Here is a 16,752-nt window from a genome sequence, read left to right on the forward strand (position 1 = left end):
GAGAGGTGTCAGGCCGAGCAGCAGGGCCAGGGCTGCACCACCACCCACACTCAGAGCCTGATTCACCCCTTGGAATAGGAGGGGCTTTGCTCAGTCAGAGAGCACCTAAGCTTCTGTCTGGCTTTGCACCCATTATCAGCCTTTCTGACTGCAGAACCACTTCACTCATTAGTCGTTTTACTGCCTCCCCGCTGTCTTCTGGGAGTTATTAGCACAAGTCGTTTCTTGTGCTAATAAGAAGCCCCTCGGGGACGTGACACAATAGTGCTGTGCCGGCGTGGTCTGTGGTTCTGTGTGATGTCAGGACACTAAGGGAGCGGAGGGGCGGGGACGAGCAATCGAGGACATGGCCGAAGTCTCCACGTGGCTGCGTCTCTCTATTTACAATTCCAGGAGCTTCTTCTAAACTGGACACAACTCCCCGTAGGATGCTCCAAGAGCACTTTCTCATCACATCTGTGGCGTCCGTTCACCTTCACTGAACTCTATTAGGCCCCGTCATCTCACACAGGTACAGGTTGTCCAGGCTCTCAAGCTAAGCTGAATCTCTTAGGTGTGGTTTACAAAACAGAAGGCAAACAACTCTGGGGCAGAGGAGCCACTGTGCCCAGCTGATGAGCTGTTGGGGCGCCCCACGGAGTCCATGCTCCCACACCCTCACAGGTGCCAGTGAACACACTCAAATAATTTTCCCTGTGTCACCTTAGTTATTTCAGTGGAAAAGAAGCTGAATGTAACCTTTCAAAGACCTCTCTTTCCTCTAAAACAGTGATTTTTAAATAAAACAAACCACTGAAATAGTCTATGTCTTTGTGTTCTTCCCCCACTTCATCTAGGATTTCATAATTTATTCAAGAGAGGTCATTTCTCCAAGATGGGGTTTATGATTGCACACTATTTTGTCAGGGAGATTGGGTGGAGATTTCATGATGGTCTCAGATTGCACTTGATCATGTTCTCCACGAAACATGAATTTTTCTCCTTGGGCTGTACAATTAAAGTGAAAGTTAACGCTTACCCCAATAATGTTTATGTAAGATGGCTACCATGCATCTTTCCGGTTACTGACTATTAATTGCATTATCATCACATAAAAATTAAAGGAAAAAGAAAGATTTCTGAAAACAAGTGCTGCAGAGGGAAGGAAAGCGAATGACCAACCACCAGGTCACCTTGATCTGTAACCAGTAGTTTGTATTAATTAATTTAATATTCTACAAAATGGATCAGATGCTGCAGGTTTAGAAGCTTTTTCAGAACCATCAGTTATGTAACCATTCTGAGGTGATACTCAGTGAGAGTGTCCCTGTGAGAAATGCAGTAACTTACTAACCAAGCAGGATTTATTTAACCCAGAACAGCCCCTATTTTTCTGAGTTTATGTTGTGACTAAAGTGTCCAGGAAAAGAAGAGGGGAGACAAGAAAATGATTCAGGACTTCAGAAACCCCTCTCCCCTCCCCCCCCCCTCCCTCCCCCCCCCCCCCCCCCCCGTCACCAGAAGGACGAGGGACCACGGCAGCACACGCACCTGACGAATGATGCTGCTGGTGGGGAGCAGGGGTGGAAGGCACCCGTCTCCAGTCTTTCCTGATGAGGACGTATTACAAATGCTCTGGCTGGGGGCTTTTACTTCCTCTGATCCACTGGGGGTGGAGGGCACTGGTTTGCTCATCTCGGAGCAGCCCCGGTACCACTTCCCCCCCAAGCTGTGACACAAGGTTTGGCGGGTGGGGCTGTGCATCTCTGCAAGGCCAGTGAGGCAGTCAGCTGCCCCACCAAACACACGGTCTGAGGGGAAGTGGGACAAGGCCGAGGACAGAGGGGCAGAACACCTTCTAGCCTGACTTAATACTTAAAAAATAAATTTCAATTTAAAAAACTTCTCTGAATTAAATATATTCACCAAAGAAGAGCTCAGAGAAGGGGTTGAAGGCAGCTGGGACCGGGAGAAAGGCTCCAGGAGACAGTCGCTTGGACTGTGCCGTGGTGCAGCCGCAATTCCTTAGGGAACAGCTTTGAGCACCCTTGGCCTTGGAGAAAGCAAAGCGCCCTCCCCTCTGCAGCTTCAGTTCTCCCACGTAGTGCCAACCCTTCAAGCCACACGCGAAGATTCAAACACGGAAGCCAGGATGCACGAAGAAGAGACTCACATTACCTGTTCTGTTTCCGTCTAACCCTCGCAGGTACGGGAAACTGTCGGCCTCGGAGGGGGAGCCGGCGGCCGTCAGGAAGGCGGTCAGGTCGCTGTAGCTGGTGTTCTCTGGCAGCCGCAGCGCTCTCCTCTGGAAATGGACGCGAGGCTGCGGCCGGGCACCTGCGGGAATTCACGCGAGTTACATCCCGAGGGAGCAATTTCTGCTTTTAGACCACGCAGAACAGCAAAACGAGGAGGAAGTGCTTCGGTGAGGTTCCAGCGGGCTTCCCCTGCCCTGGGCTCTCCCCACATCTCCTCCACCCCATTCGCTTCACGCAGGACACCGAGATGTGACCACACGCTATTATGGGGAGAGAAATAATAGCCCATTGTCCCATTTGTTTTGACACAGGATGTTTTTTAGGCTTTTCAACAAAAAGCTTTCCAAGTGCTCTCTGTGAGCAGTCTTTGCACAGCACAGCGTTTGCCTATGGATGGGGTAACATCTTGGGAAACAAAGTCCGCGTAAGTGAAACAAGTAGATGACAATCTCTTTACACAAACAAGGCAAGCGATACCCTTTGATTTGGCTGCAAACACATCCTTCTCTGTCTGGTAAAATCTGGTTGAACGCCACAGACCCAATCAACGCGGAGGCAGGAATTGAATGTGCAGCCTGCCTGCACAGGAACTGCAAACAAGAGCCCAAGAGTAAGGAGCCCGTTTCCTGCAGGGGAGCTGCCACCTGGCACCCCGCCTGGCTGGTGGGGTGCATCCTATCAGTGACTGATTATGTTGCAGATGTTATGACGAGGCTCGTAATGTGATGCTCCCCTTTCAATGCCAACTCTTCTATGCAGAAGGACGGCTGAGGAGACAGGCCCTTCAGACAGTTGCCTTGCGACATCACCCGCTGGTTGACTTTGCTCTAGATGTGTTGACTGTAAACCTGAACCTATTTTTACCTAACGCCGAGGCGGCAGTCACAAGACGTAAAGGTGTGAAGTCATTTTGCACAAACCCAGCAAAAACTTCAAGACAAAAGTGAAAGAGATGGGAGTTGTAGCATTTGCCAACATCTCTCCTCATTAAAATAAAGTGGTTCCTTAAAGACAATATTGTGGTCATCATATATATCCTACCCCAGCTTGAGGGAGACCATGTGGCTGACTGGGGGCGCCCTCTCCCCACCATGGCAGTCTGGCCCAATAGCCCTGCCCAGAGTTGATGGTCTAATGCTTACTCCAGGGTTCCTTTTGCTTCCAGATCACAGACTTTTAAGGGGATACAGCTATCTAGAAGTGTTCCAGAATAAGGGAGTTTTAGAGCTCGAAGGATCAACTAGCCTATGTCTCTCTTCCTACAGGCGAGGCCACGGAAGCCAATGGGTTGACTGCCCACATAGACGTGTGGGGTAGGCGAAGGTGGTCACAATGCTCCCCAAACTCCTAAAAATCACTGATTAGATTTCTCAAATGGCTGGTTCTCCACACCATAAAACAGACCAGCCTTCAGGCCCAAGAGAGCCAAAGTCATGAGAGACCCACTTAAGTCCGGTCACACTGAAACTGAGCGGCACATGCACCAGTCCAGTTCCAGATCAATTGGTGCCCTTTCTCACCCCCAAAACAAGCCTCGGTTACATAGGAACATCCACGTCCCTTGAATTGTTTATTTGTATATCTTTCCACTTCAATTTCTTCTTAGTCTGGTCTTCTTTTCCTGATTTCACAGAATAGTGCTGTCTTCCTGCTGTCATCGTCTCAGTCTGCATAGTTCCAATGCCACATGGACCTGCTTCCCAGGCTGGGAGCTCCTCCTGCTCCCCTCCTTCCACTCCCCACATGTGCTGCTTGCCTCCTCGGACCTCCTCCCTGCTGCCCTCAGAGATGAAAAGTCAAAGTCAACCCTTTCTTTTTCACCTCCTCACCCCAACCATACAACAGCCATTGCGTCCAATACTTTTTTCAATGGTAGTGAACTTTTTTTGAGACTTAATTTCCCTTTCTCTTTTGTTCTTCAGTCTAAAAATGGTGCTAACGCTGGGTTTCACACAGTAAGGAGACAAAGGACTCACTGAGATGAAGAGTGATGTGTCTAAAGAGTGACAGGCTGGTCACCCCGCAGGGCAGGAAATGTGTGCCCTTCCAAGTCTAGGACTAGCCCCGGGGAGATGGGTGGGATGAGGTCTCCATGAGGTCCCCTGACTGTAAGGAACAGAAACCTACTCACACTAGACCAGGGACAAGGGAATCACACCGAACCCATAGATAAAACACCCCAGCCAGGCCTGACAGGGATGGTCTAGGACCTGGAACCACAACCAAGGCTGCTCCCAGCTCTCAGGGGCCCCCGGGATCTCATTCCAATTCTGTGCCTGCCTGCCTGTCTCCCTCGGACCTTCTCTTATTCTCTAACATGTTATGCATTTTAGTGGGTAATTTACTCTTCCCCTCCCCATCCCTGTTTCCTCTCTCCCTTTGCTGCCTCCCTTCCCTTTCTGTTCAGGAGAAGTTGGTCCTTGGCACAACATTTGGGTCTATCTGCTGTGGCTGGGGGGCGGGGGCCACAGAGGGGCCATGCTGGGGCTGGTGTACTACAAGGGGAGGTGGCCCGGCTGATTTGACACATGCTGTGACCAGCAAGACCTGGATTCCTGTCTGCTGAGGGGCCAAACATGCACCCCACGGAGCACAGGCAAGACCTGTGCCTGGTGAAGGACCAAGGAAACATCTGAGGAGTGGAAGGCTCCAGGCTATTCGAAGCCACGGTGTAAGAAAAGTTTACGGTGGGTATGGGTGTGGCTGAGGGAGCGTTATGTCCTTAAGCCTATCTTCATGTGTTAGGGCTGCTAAGTTCCCCACCGGTCAGGAAGGGAAGTAACTGAGTGGGGATGGGAGATGGAGAGTGGACAGTCTGTCTGTCTTCTTTGGATGCCTCTCTCCCACCTTCCCCACAGCAACTGTTTCAAACTTCAGGCTCCAACCACCATTCCCAAAATGCTTAGACTCTCTTCTATGGAAAATCCTGGGGCCATCGCATCCTCTCTCTGCACTTTAAAATCTTTCTTCCGTCTTCTCTCCTTCCCTGCTCTCTTCCAAGGTCAACCCAAGTATCCTCACTTTTGCTTGTTTTATTGCACGACGTGGCTCAACCACCTATTTTCTGCCTTCGCCAATAATCTGCCCTATAGGCCTTTCCTCCCCAACCAACATACATACCCATTTCTTCCTCATCTAGAAAAATAACAACAAAACATGACTTTATCTGTTATTCCCATAAGCAAATGGCTTTTCTCCTCCCACCCAACCCCCAGTGATGTGGCTTCTACCCCCAGCACTCGCTGCCCTTGGTAATGTCAACTGATGACTGCATAATGTGCAAACCCTGGGACCGCTTCTCAGCCGTCATCCCCGCGACCTCTTCACAATGGTCGGCCTGTTCACCGCCCCCGCCTTCTTGGCATTCATGGTCCTGAACTCTGGCCTCTCCAGAGTCAGCCCACTTTTCCTTCTGCAAATACTTTCTTCCTCTTCCTACCTCCAATGATACAGGACTCCCCTCCGCCTGCCACAACCTCAGCTATTACCCTCCTCTCCAGCCCGGCCTCTCTGCCAACCTCCATGTCTGCATTCCTCTGCCTTCTAGACATTGCAACCGCTCTACCCATTAAGCACTTGAAAATCACCCTCAACCTCTCTCCCATGTAACAACACCCCATTTTCTCCAACCTCAGGTTTGATTCCAGGTTGTCACTATCTTTTTCCCTTTCTGCTAGTCTGCACATTTGCTCAAGTGCCAGGCCTGGCCAATCTCCCCTTAGCAACATTTCTAGCCTCATCTTTTCTTCCCTTTCTGCCTCCACCCTACAAAACCCTATGTTACTCCTTGCCTTAATTATTGTATAAGTCTCTTCACTGGCCCCTTGCTTCAGACTTATTCCTTTTCATCTACTCACACACCGACTTTTCTAAAATGGCACTCTGATTGCATCCTCTCCCTGCCCAGAAACTTTCAAGGGATCTACTCCATTTACCAAATTCACAATGGCAGTGACAATTTAGAGGTCAACTAGACTCAAACTACTACTCCACCTGTCCCGTGAGAGCTATGGTTCAGTGGTTTAATAATTTAAAAAGTTACTGCATACATATTATTTTATTTAATATTTACAACAATCTTGGGAAGAAGGAACTCACCTCTCTTTATGATGAGAAAACTGAGACTCAAAGAAGTTAAGTGACTTGCTCAAAGTCATTCCGTTTATAGGAGGCAGAAATGAATTCTTTTCATTCTCACCTACATATCCCTCCCTAGTACACCAAGCCTATATCAGAAGAGATGCTCTGGTCAAGTGGGACCGCACAGCTCTCTGCTTCTGCACACGTGCTCATGCTCTGCAGCTTCTCCCATCCTCCGTCTGCAGGCCCTATACCTCACCCAAGACACATCTCAAATGCCGCCTCTTCGGTGTAGCCTTTCTTGATCCCACCCCATGCTCTAAACTAGGGGTGTCGAACTCAATCAGAGAAGGGGCCAAAATCTAAAATCCAGCCTAAATCGCGGGCCGAATGGTTTACTGAACAGTCATAAACTGACAATGTCATAAACTGACAGCGGAGTGCAGTGATGACAGCGCGGTGCGGGCCACATTGCAAGGCCTGGCGGGCTGGATTTGGCCCGCGGGCCTTGTGTTTGACACATGTGCTCTAAACTATACTTGTATCTCTCTTACAGCACTGATCTTTCTGTGCTCTGTGTTATGTTTATTTGTATATTTCCAAACTCCCTGAACAGACTGGTGGTTGCCAGAAGCAGGGGGTGATGTGTGGGGGAAATGGATGAATGGGGTCAAAAGGTAAAAACTTCCAGTTATAAAGTAAGTCCTGGGGATATAACACACAGCATGGTGACTATAGTTAATAAAACTGTGTTGTACATAGGAAAATTGCTAATGAGACTTATTGTAGTGATCATTTCACAGCATAGACTTGTATCAAGTCATTATACTGTACACCTAAAACTAATACAAGGTTGTAGGTCAATTACATCGTAATGAAACTGGGGAAAAAGGAAAACTGTTAGTTTTTTAGTTTGTGAAATAATAGTAGCAAAGCTAATCAAAGGAAAATTGGAGGTCCCAAGGCCAGTGGGCTGAGGCCACGGTGTGGTTCTAATGTGCTGGAAGCTGAGGATTAAGGCCTCCGTCTGCTCACTGAAGGGGAGAAAAAGATGATCACTCATGGCTCTCACTGTTTCCTCTCCAAAACTCGAGTTACATATGCTGCTGGAATATTACCCATCTTCTAAGGCTACACATTCACCTCTGTGTGTTCTCATAGCGACTCACTGATAAAGAATGAATGAGTTCAGCTCATTTGCAGATGGCACATGAATATACTTAGATGAAGAATTATTGTTATAAAATGGTATTAAAATATAGACATAAATAAAAAACTAATTTGGTAAAGCACTGAAGTCCAGGAAATAGCATTCTCAAGGCCCATAGTTTAGGTGGAACCTCATCACAGAAATACGTTCGACACAAGGGTTATTCCTAACCCCAACTCCATCCCAAGGGGAATTACAAGTCTTTGCAAGAATAAGTTCCAGGGGTGAGGTCATGCTTGCACACATCGCTGCCCGTGGCATGGACTAGACTAGAGAGGGAAGAGCCACATTCCAGTGTTCACGTCCTTTTTTGTTGGGGGCAGAGGGGGTTGTCTTTATTGTGGTAAAAATCTAGAACACTGAATTTACCATCCTAACCATTTCCAAGTGTGCAGTTCAGTAGTGTTAAGCATATTAATATTTTTCTGCAACAGATCTCTGCAACCTTTTCATCTTGCAAAACTGTAACTCTGTACGTTTGAATGCTTACGATCCTTTTAAAAGTGACTCTGCCTACTGGTCAGGGAGGCCCAGGCAGGGTCCTGGCTCTGACCTCACGAGGCGAATGCTCTGTCCTGTGGAGATGAGAGAGGTGTGGTCTCTCTGACCAGGACAGAGTGGTGGAGCCCCTTCTTTTCTCTCAACATCTAGCAGCTGAGCCTACCAGAAACAAGATCACAGCCAATGGACAGTTTAACCAAAATTCAAACGTGTTGTGCACTGACAGAGACAATGGCTGCTGTGTCTCAGCTTTGGAAAATTCACTGCTATCACCACCTCATAAGCTGTCCCTCGTAAGAGCTGAGTAGTCAGCCCAAAAGTTACTGTCAGTTCTCTTTTTAAATATTCAACATACCTTGGAATCCTGAGACTATTTGGACAACGTCTTCATAAACCATTAGAGTAGCGGATCGTTCTGGAAGCAGGCCGAGGCTCAGCGAAGAAAACACTGCGGAGACAAAAATGGATGTAAGGGAATTCATTTACATCCAAATGCCCACTCTAATTTTTTGTATTCTCTGATTTCAGATCAATCAACAATATTGATTTTCGCACTGTGACATATTTATTTAGTCTCCGCCCCTGGTTCCTAACATAGAGCTCCTAAATCCCCTGTCATTTCCTGAATGCCGGGGGCGGTGGGAGCACCTTTCGTTCTAATGAGGTGACTTGGGATGGGCTCCTGGATTGGTTGCCAGAAAGATCAAGCCATGGTTAGAAACTTGGAATTTCAGCCCCTTTCTTTACAATATCCTTTATAATAAACTGGCAAAGGTACATTAAACGTTTCCCTGAGTTCTGTGAGCCATTATAGCAGATTTTTGGACCTGAGGGGGTAGTAACTGAAACACCTGGTTTTAGCTGATCAATCAGAATGCAGGAGACAACCAGGGAATTTTGTCTGAAGTGGGGGTGGTCTCATGGGTCTGAGCACTTAACCTGTGAGGTGTGTGCTAACTCCGGGTAATATCAGACTGAATGGAATTGCAGGACATTCCATCAGTGTCCAGAGAGTTGAAGAATTGATTGGTTTGAGAAAATAACACCATTCATTTGGTGTCAGAAGTGTGAGAGAAAGGAAACAGTTTTTCCTTTAAGTATGACCTACCATGTCACAGGAGTACTAGAACCACTTATACAACAGCAGTTTACCCTACAATAGTCAAACATTTCCTGTTCATTAAATATTTTAGTAAAACATCTGAACTTCATATAGAAATATATAAGAAGTTATAATGTACGCACTTACAAATATAAATATATATAACATCAGATATTAACATTAGGGAAAGCCTTCAAAAATATATGCTTAAGTTACTGTGTGCTTGATGGTAAAAGGGTATCTCGCCCTATTCTGGGAACTAATAAGATGACAGAACTTATGCTAGTTTAAAATTAAGCACCTACTGGTACTTCCAATAAAAGATTCACAAAGCCTACAGGTTTTTGAGTAAAACACGAATTTAGGAGAATACAAATAAATATATCTATATATGTAAAAGCCTAAGCGACTGTTATGACCAAACGACCAGAACAACTGGAACGATCGGTTGAATAGTCACTTTGACATGCACTGACCACCAGGGGGCAGACACTCAACGCAGGAGCTACCCCCTGGTGGTCAGTGTGCTCCCACAGCCAACCTCCGGTGACCAACAAACCACCCACAGTTCCTCCCCTGGCCAGCTGGTCCCGATCGGCTCCTGGTGCTAAACTGTTCACAGACGACCTGCTTCTGGGTCGGGGTTTCATATGTAGCAGTGGTGATGAACTACTTTAGCTTTTTTTATTTTATTAGTGAAGCTCTTTATCTGACCTTCGATTCTGAATGATAGCTTTACTGGATAGAGAATCAGAGGTATGGAAGGGGAGTGAACTGACGATTCTTGGGGAAAAGGGGAGAGGGGGATGTGGGAAGAGACTGAACATAAACTGTGCTCCTATGGATGAGGACAATCGGGGGTGGAGAGGGGGCGGAGGGTGGGGTGGGAACCTGGTGGAGGAGAGCAATGGAGGGGGGGAAAAAAAGGAACATGTGTAATAATATGAACAATAAAAATTTATTTAAAAAAAAATCTGTTCTTTCTGCACCCAGCTTGGTGACCATCGCTTTCTTTTCCAAACCCCACGGGGGCCTTCAGGCTTTGGGCTGGGATGGGGAACCAGGGGTGGGGAGGCGTGGGGGTGGACTTGGACCCTTTCCCAGGGGACCAAGGGCCAACTCCCTCTTTGGAGCCAGCAGCCAATCTCTTGTGGTCCCATCTCCCTCCACCTGGTCAACCTCCCAGGGTCCCTTCCCATCCTCCACCCCCATGCACAAATTTGTGCACCAGGCCTCTAGTTATACAATAATAATCCTCACTAACATTACTGAACCCTTCTTAACACATCAGATGTTAGGAATGAAAAACATTATGTGCTAAGAATACTGACTACTTAGCATAACTGGCTAAGTGCCAGAGGGAATCAGTCTGCTGGCTTGGATGTGACCCCTTACAGAGACCATTTATTTAGCTGCCACTGTATACCAGGCCTAATGTTATCTGTGTGGAGCAGGTCAATGCTGGAGGCAGTGTGTGCCTTCAAGAGCTCCACATAAGAAGGGGGCCAGGACACACATAAAATAGTTGCATGATATGTAGAATGTGGCCAGTGCCATGAGGAAGCTAGATACCAAGGTGCGATGAAGAACTGTCCAGCTGTTCCTCAAAATATTAAACACAGAGTTACCAGCAATTCCATTTCCAGGTATATACCTTATCTATATATATAAAAGGCTAATATGCAAAGTGTCCCCTTGGGAGTTTGACTAGGAGATTGGGAGTTTGATTGCTCTGACTACCAGGGGGTGGCATGAGACAAAGAGAGAATCTTACAAGCAGCAAGAGAAAAACCGTTAGTTACCTACAAAGAAGTACCCATACGACTGTCAGCTGATTTCTCAACAGAAACTATGCAGGCCAGACGGGAGCGGCAATAAATATACAAAGTGATGAATACCAAGAACCTATAACCAAGATTATTCTACTCAGCAAAGCTATCATTCAGAATTGAAGGTCAGATAAAGAGCTTCACAGATAAGAAAAAGCTAAAGGAGATCATCACCACCAAACCAGTATTATATGAAATGCTGAAGGGTATTCTCTAAAAAGAGGGGGGAAAAGATAAAGATAAAAATTATGAACAACAAAGTGACAACAAATATATATCTATCAACAAGTGAATCTAGAAATCTGATGATCAGGATAAACTGGTGAATAGAATAGAATCAGGGGCATAGAAAAGGAGTGGACTGATAATTCTCTGGGGAATGAGATCTGGGGGGTGCGGGGAAGAGATTGTACAATATAAAAACCTTACACCTATGGATGAGGACAATGGGGGGGATAACAACTTGGGGTAGGGTAGAAACTGGATGGAGGGGAGGAGCTATGGGGGATAAAGAGGAACAACTGTAATAATCTGAACGATAAAGATTTACTAAGGAAAAAAAAAAAAGGCGAAGAGATTAGCCAAAGAACACATATGCATAGCTCAGTCACAGATAACAGTATGGTGGAGGCAGGAGGGGCGGAGGCCAGATGGAGGTGGGCAAAGAGGGAAATGGGTATATCTTTAATAGGGAAATTAAAAAAAAAATCTCTGAGGTTCAAAATTGGGAGAAAACTCCACACCAGGTTGGGGGAAGAGGATCAGGTGATGCCTGTGAGCCAGAGCTAATGGGAGGAACCCTAACTGGAATAAATCTCACAACACCACTTCAAAGGTCAACTTCACCTTCTTTAACCAATGACCCTTCACCTGGTGGGACAGGGTACCTAACGGCCAGAGAGAAAGGGCCAGACTGTTTTGTCTGTGGGACACCACTCGGCTCACAGCTGGGGCAGGGGTTGCCCCTCTGCCCCTCTAAGTGCAGCTGCCTGGCCACTGTCTGCTCCACCAGAGCCTGAGAGCTCTGCTGACCAGTGGGGGGAGCTGAGCTCTGAAACCACCTGTAATCAGTCTCTCCAATGTTTGTGACCAGCACAGCATGTTTTAAAAATGCTTCTAACCTAAACATTTGGTACTTCCTACAAGAGGTATCTGCTCTAGCAAACTGTTTCTCAAGCCTTATTGCACATAGGATAGGAGAGAAAAATGAGTTCTTGTCCCAAGTGTGCTGTATGGCAGCAGAGGCACCAGCAGGGGCTTCCTGAGGCAGGAGGGAAGGGTCGAGGCCCCTGGACGGACGGAGTGTCACAGCGGGAGGGAGGTGGCCGGGAGGCACTCAGGTCTGCTGGTAGATAGCATTTTACCCACCACAGAGGAGATGCTGACTGACGTCTGGAGGCTCTTGTCACACTAAGTAGATGTGTGTTTTTTGATACACAGAGAGAAAGGAACATCTATCTGTATGTACCTGGGAAAGGCAGGAGGATTTCATGCAGCAGCAAATAGGCATTCTGGGCATTCAAGGACAGAGACAAGCTTGTCAAGAGAACAATGTAGACAAACACAGAGAGGGTAAAAACCTCAGATTCCTGCAGAGATTAACAAATTGCTCAGGATGACCAGACCATGACATACACAGGGGAGAAGTGGCTATGGGAGGAGGGTCTGTGTTGTGTTTGGTTTGAACTGTATCTGGAGGACACCAAAGGACTTTAGGCAGATGTATAACACTACACACACACACACACACACACACACACTCTCTCTCACACACTAATGCTCAGTAAAATAGAGGGTGGTGTGAAGAGGCAGACTGAATTAGCCAGAGGCCGCGGCGATAATCCTGGACTACTGCAAAAGGTCCACTGGGCAATCACTCGGAGATGAAAACAAATAAGATGTGGAATTATAGTCCTTAGTTGATGGGTTACATTTTATAGGGCTAAATTTGTTTTACTGTTGGCCAAGCTATACCTACTTCCTTGAAAAAGAAGACAGAAAAACATCTCCCAGGCACTAGTCAAGGATGAAGAAAGAAATCCATTCCAAACTCTTATAAGTATGAGTATTCAAACTAAAGCACGTGTGCATGAGTAGTAAAGAAAGCATTTTTTTTGTTTGTTTCAAATTTTCAACATAAGGGAGGGCACAAATAGGTTTACAGCTTTGAAAAACCTTGGAATTTCCTAAGTGATGAGAGCTATAATGGTGTCTCTTGCTATTCCTAATAAGTCCCTTTCAACCATGCTGGACTTTATGTTAATATACTGATTTTTGGAAAGCCCCTTAGATAACCTAAGGATGTGAGCTGGTTGCCAGGAGAACCAAACACATTTGAGAAGGTTGGAACTTTCAGCCCCACCTCTGACCTCCGGGGAAGGGACGGGGCTGGAGGGTGAATCAATCACCCATAGCCAAAGATTTAATCCATCATGTCTATGTACTGAAGTCTAAAAAAAAAAAAAAAACCCAAAGGAGAGGTCTGGAGAGCCTCTGGAGTTGGTGCACACGTGGAGGGGTTGGGAGGGCTGCACCTGGAGAGCATGAACGTTCTGTGCTCCTTCCACACACCTCACCTCGCCCTAGGCATCTCTTCCAGCTCACAGCTTCTGTGATTGCCTGTATAACAAGCCAGTAATCGAGTTCTGTGAGCTACTCTCATAAACCAGAGGTTAATGGAACCTCTGACCTACAGCCAGTCCGTCAGAAGCACAGGTGATGACCTGGACTTTCAACTGGCATCTGAACTGGCGGGGACAGTCCCATGGGGCGAAGCCCTTAACCTGTGGGTAGGCAGTGTCAGAATTGAGTTCAATTGTAGGACATCCAGCTGGTATCTGAGAACCTGAGAAATGTTCGATGTGTGGAAAGAAACCCACATGATTGGGGATCAGGAGTGCCCGAGGTGAAGTAGAGTGCTGAGGGGAGAAAGCACACAGAAGTGCTTTCCCTTAGCAGGTAGGAAGGGGAAGAGACAGACCGTCTCACCAGGACTCCCCTCATCCTTGGCAGCTTTGCTCTGAGGCCCAGGAAGCAGAGCAAGGACCCTCCATTAAAGCACTGCCCCATGCACCCGGCTGGTGACGGTCAGTGAGGCACGGAATGGGGAGCTGCAGAAGTGAGCAAACACTCTCAGCTCTGACTCCATGGTGAGCATAAAAAGATGGGGCCTCAACCGCCTTTATACCAGTTCCCACCCCTTTCTTCACATAAGGGGGCCACAAGATAAAGCAGAGACTAAACCAATATTTTCCCTTTTGTCTGACCTCCACTTTCAAAATTGTTTGTGTGTGTGACTCTATCACTGGCCTGACTACAAACTCTGTTTCAGAGAAAGGATAAGGGCACCTTACCGGGTAATCGGATTGGCTTCCAAGGGGCAGAGTTTGGCACATAGGCATGCTTTGTGGCAGTGACGATCAGCTGACTGCCCAGCTTATACTGGAACTTGATGAAGGCCACGCCATCTGCCCCCGAGGTGCCCGAGGCGATGGAGACCTGGTTGGTGAAAATCTCGATGAGCGCCTCCGGGACAGGCTGGTGGGTGCTGGCGTCACTGATGTGGACCTTCAGTGTAACTTCTGGAAGAGAAAAAGCAATGCAGAACAAGAGCTGTTTATCAAGCACTTCCACAGCGATTCTGCTGTCAGTGTGATAGGAGGTGGAAAGTGCTAAGAAAAATCAACATCTTCCTCCAAAATACAAATAATTTTAACTATGAAATATTTCCTTCTTAGAGATCCCTTTTTATTTTATACTAGAGGCCCAGTGCACGAGGTTCGTGCACAGGTGGGGTCTGGCCAGCCAGGCCTCTGATTGGCAGATTGAGGCCAGGCCTGTTGGAAGGAGGAGATGGCTGGTGGGCCCCGCCCCTGATTGGGGTAAGGGTACAGTTGGGGGTGGAGCCAGCCATGGGGAGGTGCTGTGGGTTGGCCACTCCCCCCCAAATGAGGTGGGGGGCCAATTGGGGGCCAGTGGGTGGTTGGCTGGCCAGCCCTTTCTATGGGGGAAGGGCCATGGGTAGTTGGCTGGCCAGCCCTTTCTATAATTGAAGTGGGGGGCCAATTGGGGGCAGAACTGGGTAGGAGGAGGGGCAGCAGGCTGATTGGTGGTGGCCCATTGGAGGTGGGGCCATCTGGAGGGAGGAGCTGTAGGAGATTGGCTGGCTGGGCCTGACCCCTATTGGGGTTGGGGAGGCGATCAGGGGCTGAGCTGGCTGGGGAGAGGGGCTGTGGGCTGACTGGGGTGGGGGAGAGACTAGGGGTGGGGTGTGGGGCTGGCCCCATCCCCTGATCTGGCTGGTTCACTGGCTGCAGTGAGCCTCATAGCTACCAGTCATTTTGGTCATTACAGCATTCTGGTTACTGGCTTTTTATATATATACTAGGAACCAGTTGCAGGAAGATTCCTGCAAGAACAGGACTTCAGGCGGGCTTCCCTCCTGCCACTACCACCTCTCCTACCCTGCCCTCCCCACGCTTTCCCTGCACCTCTGCCCCCCACCCCCACTCCATGCTTTTCCTCCCCCCCCCGCCACCACCCCCCCACCCTCCGCATTTTCCCTCCCGCAGCTGTCGCCCACCCTGCCCACACTTTCCCTCCCTCAGCTGCCTTGCTTTCCACTTTCCCTCCCTCTTCCTTCTATGCTGTCTTCAGTCTTCACTCCTCCCTCCCTCAGCGTATACAATCTAACTGCAAAATTTGTTGGGTTAATTTGCATACTCCCTCTGATTGGCTGTGGGTGTAGTGAAAGTACGGTCAATTAGCATTTTTCTTTTATTAGTGTAGATAGAATCTATATTATCGATGTTTTCCTATTTTGTTCAAACCAATGACCCTCACCGACTGCTTTCTCTTCACTCCTTCCTACTCATGCCAACAAATAATTGAGATAAAAATTCGATCCCTTTAAGACATTGTGCAGCAACCACAGTACTCTTTTATCCTCCCCAGCACTGCCTGCAAACACAGCCTGAACAGGCTCAAGCTGCTACTGAAGGATATAAGCAAAGCAGGATAACTGTGCTGGTAATCATGAAGACTAGACCCAAACATAGTCTAAATATCATTAAAAGGGAGAACCCAAGAGTGGGAGGAAGATGGTTAGAAGAAAAAAAAGAGGTACATGTTTGAAGAGATAAATGAAGTTGAATCAATAATTTGGGCAGGGAAAAAATAACAAATGTGGGAAATGAACAGATCCAAATTAATGTTAACATATTAAAACAGATGGGAGTATTTTCATTTTTTCATGCAAGAGATGTTTACTGAGCTGCTACTCTATGCCTAGAATTGAGAGTAATTGTGCAAACTACAGTGGTGAACAAAAGTGAGTATACAGGCAAGTGCTATGCTTGGGAGACATTTGGTGCAGGAATGAAGGGGCCACTGATGGAACAGCATATGCAAAGTCTCAGAGGCAAGAAAAAGTATTGCTTCCTGAGAAACAGAAAGAGGGTCTGAAAGCTGGATGAAGAGTTTGAGGGGGTCTATGATTCAATGGGAGACAATATTAGAGAGGCAAATAGGGGCAGGATCACTCAAGACTTTAGAAGAGCTTTAAAAAGATTTTTTTTTTTTTAATTTTGGTCTCTCCGTAGTTTTCCCTCCCTCCCTCCTTCCTTCCCTCCCTCTTCTTTCCTTCCTTCCTTCCTTCCTTCCTTCCTTCCTTCCTTCCTTCCTTCCTTCCTTTCTTCCTTCCTTCCTTCCTTCCATGTCCTTATCCCCCCTGTGTGCCCCCTCCCTCATGCCCTCACCCCCCTGGTGTCTGTGTCCATTGGTTAGGCTTATATG

At 47.5% G+C, this 16,752-nt stretch overlaps 1 protein-coding gene across 3 annotated transcripts in view; it reads right to left on the minus strand.

Annotated features, from left to right (window-relative positions):
- The window catches only part of FAM171A1 (family with sequence similarity 171 member A1), a 110,384-nt gene that overhangs the window by 31,197 nt on the left and 62,435 nt on the right, over positions 1-16,752 (minus strand). For all 3 annotated transcript variants that reach the window (XM_084868310.1, XM_084868309.1, XM_084868308.1), the window contains exons 2-4: positions 14,313-14,540; positions 8,384-8,476; positions 2,158-2,316 (exon numbers count right to left, since the gene is read on the minus strand). In XM_084868310.1, the coding sequence (XP_084724436.1) occupies positions 2,158-2,316; positions 8,384-8,476; positions 14,313-14,540 (480 nt within the window). The remainder of the gene's footprint in view (positions 1-2,157; positions 2,317-8,383; positions 8,477-14,312; positions 14,541-16,752) is intronic.

This window comes from Pipistrellus hanaki (genome assembly GCF_964339955.1).
Source record: "Pipistrellus hanaki genome assembly, chromosome: 1".
NCBI lineage: Eukaryota > Metazoa > Chordata > Mammalia > Chiroptera > Vespertilionidae > Pipistrellus > Pipistrellus hanaki.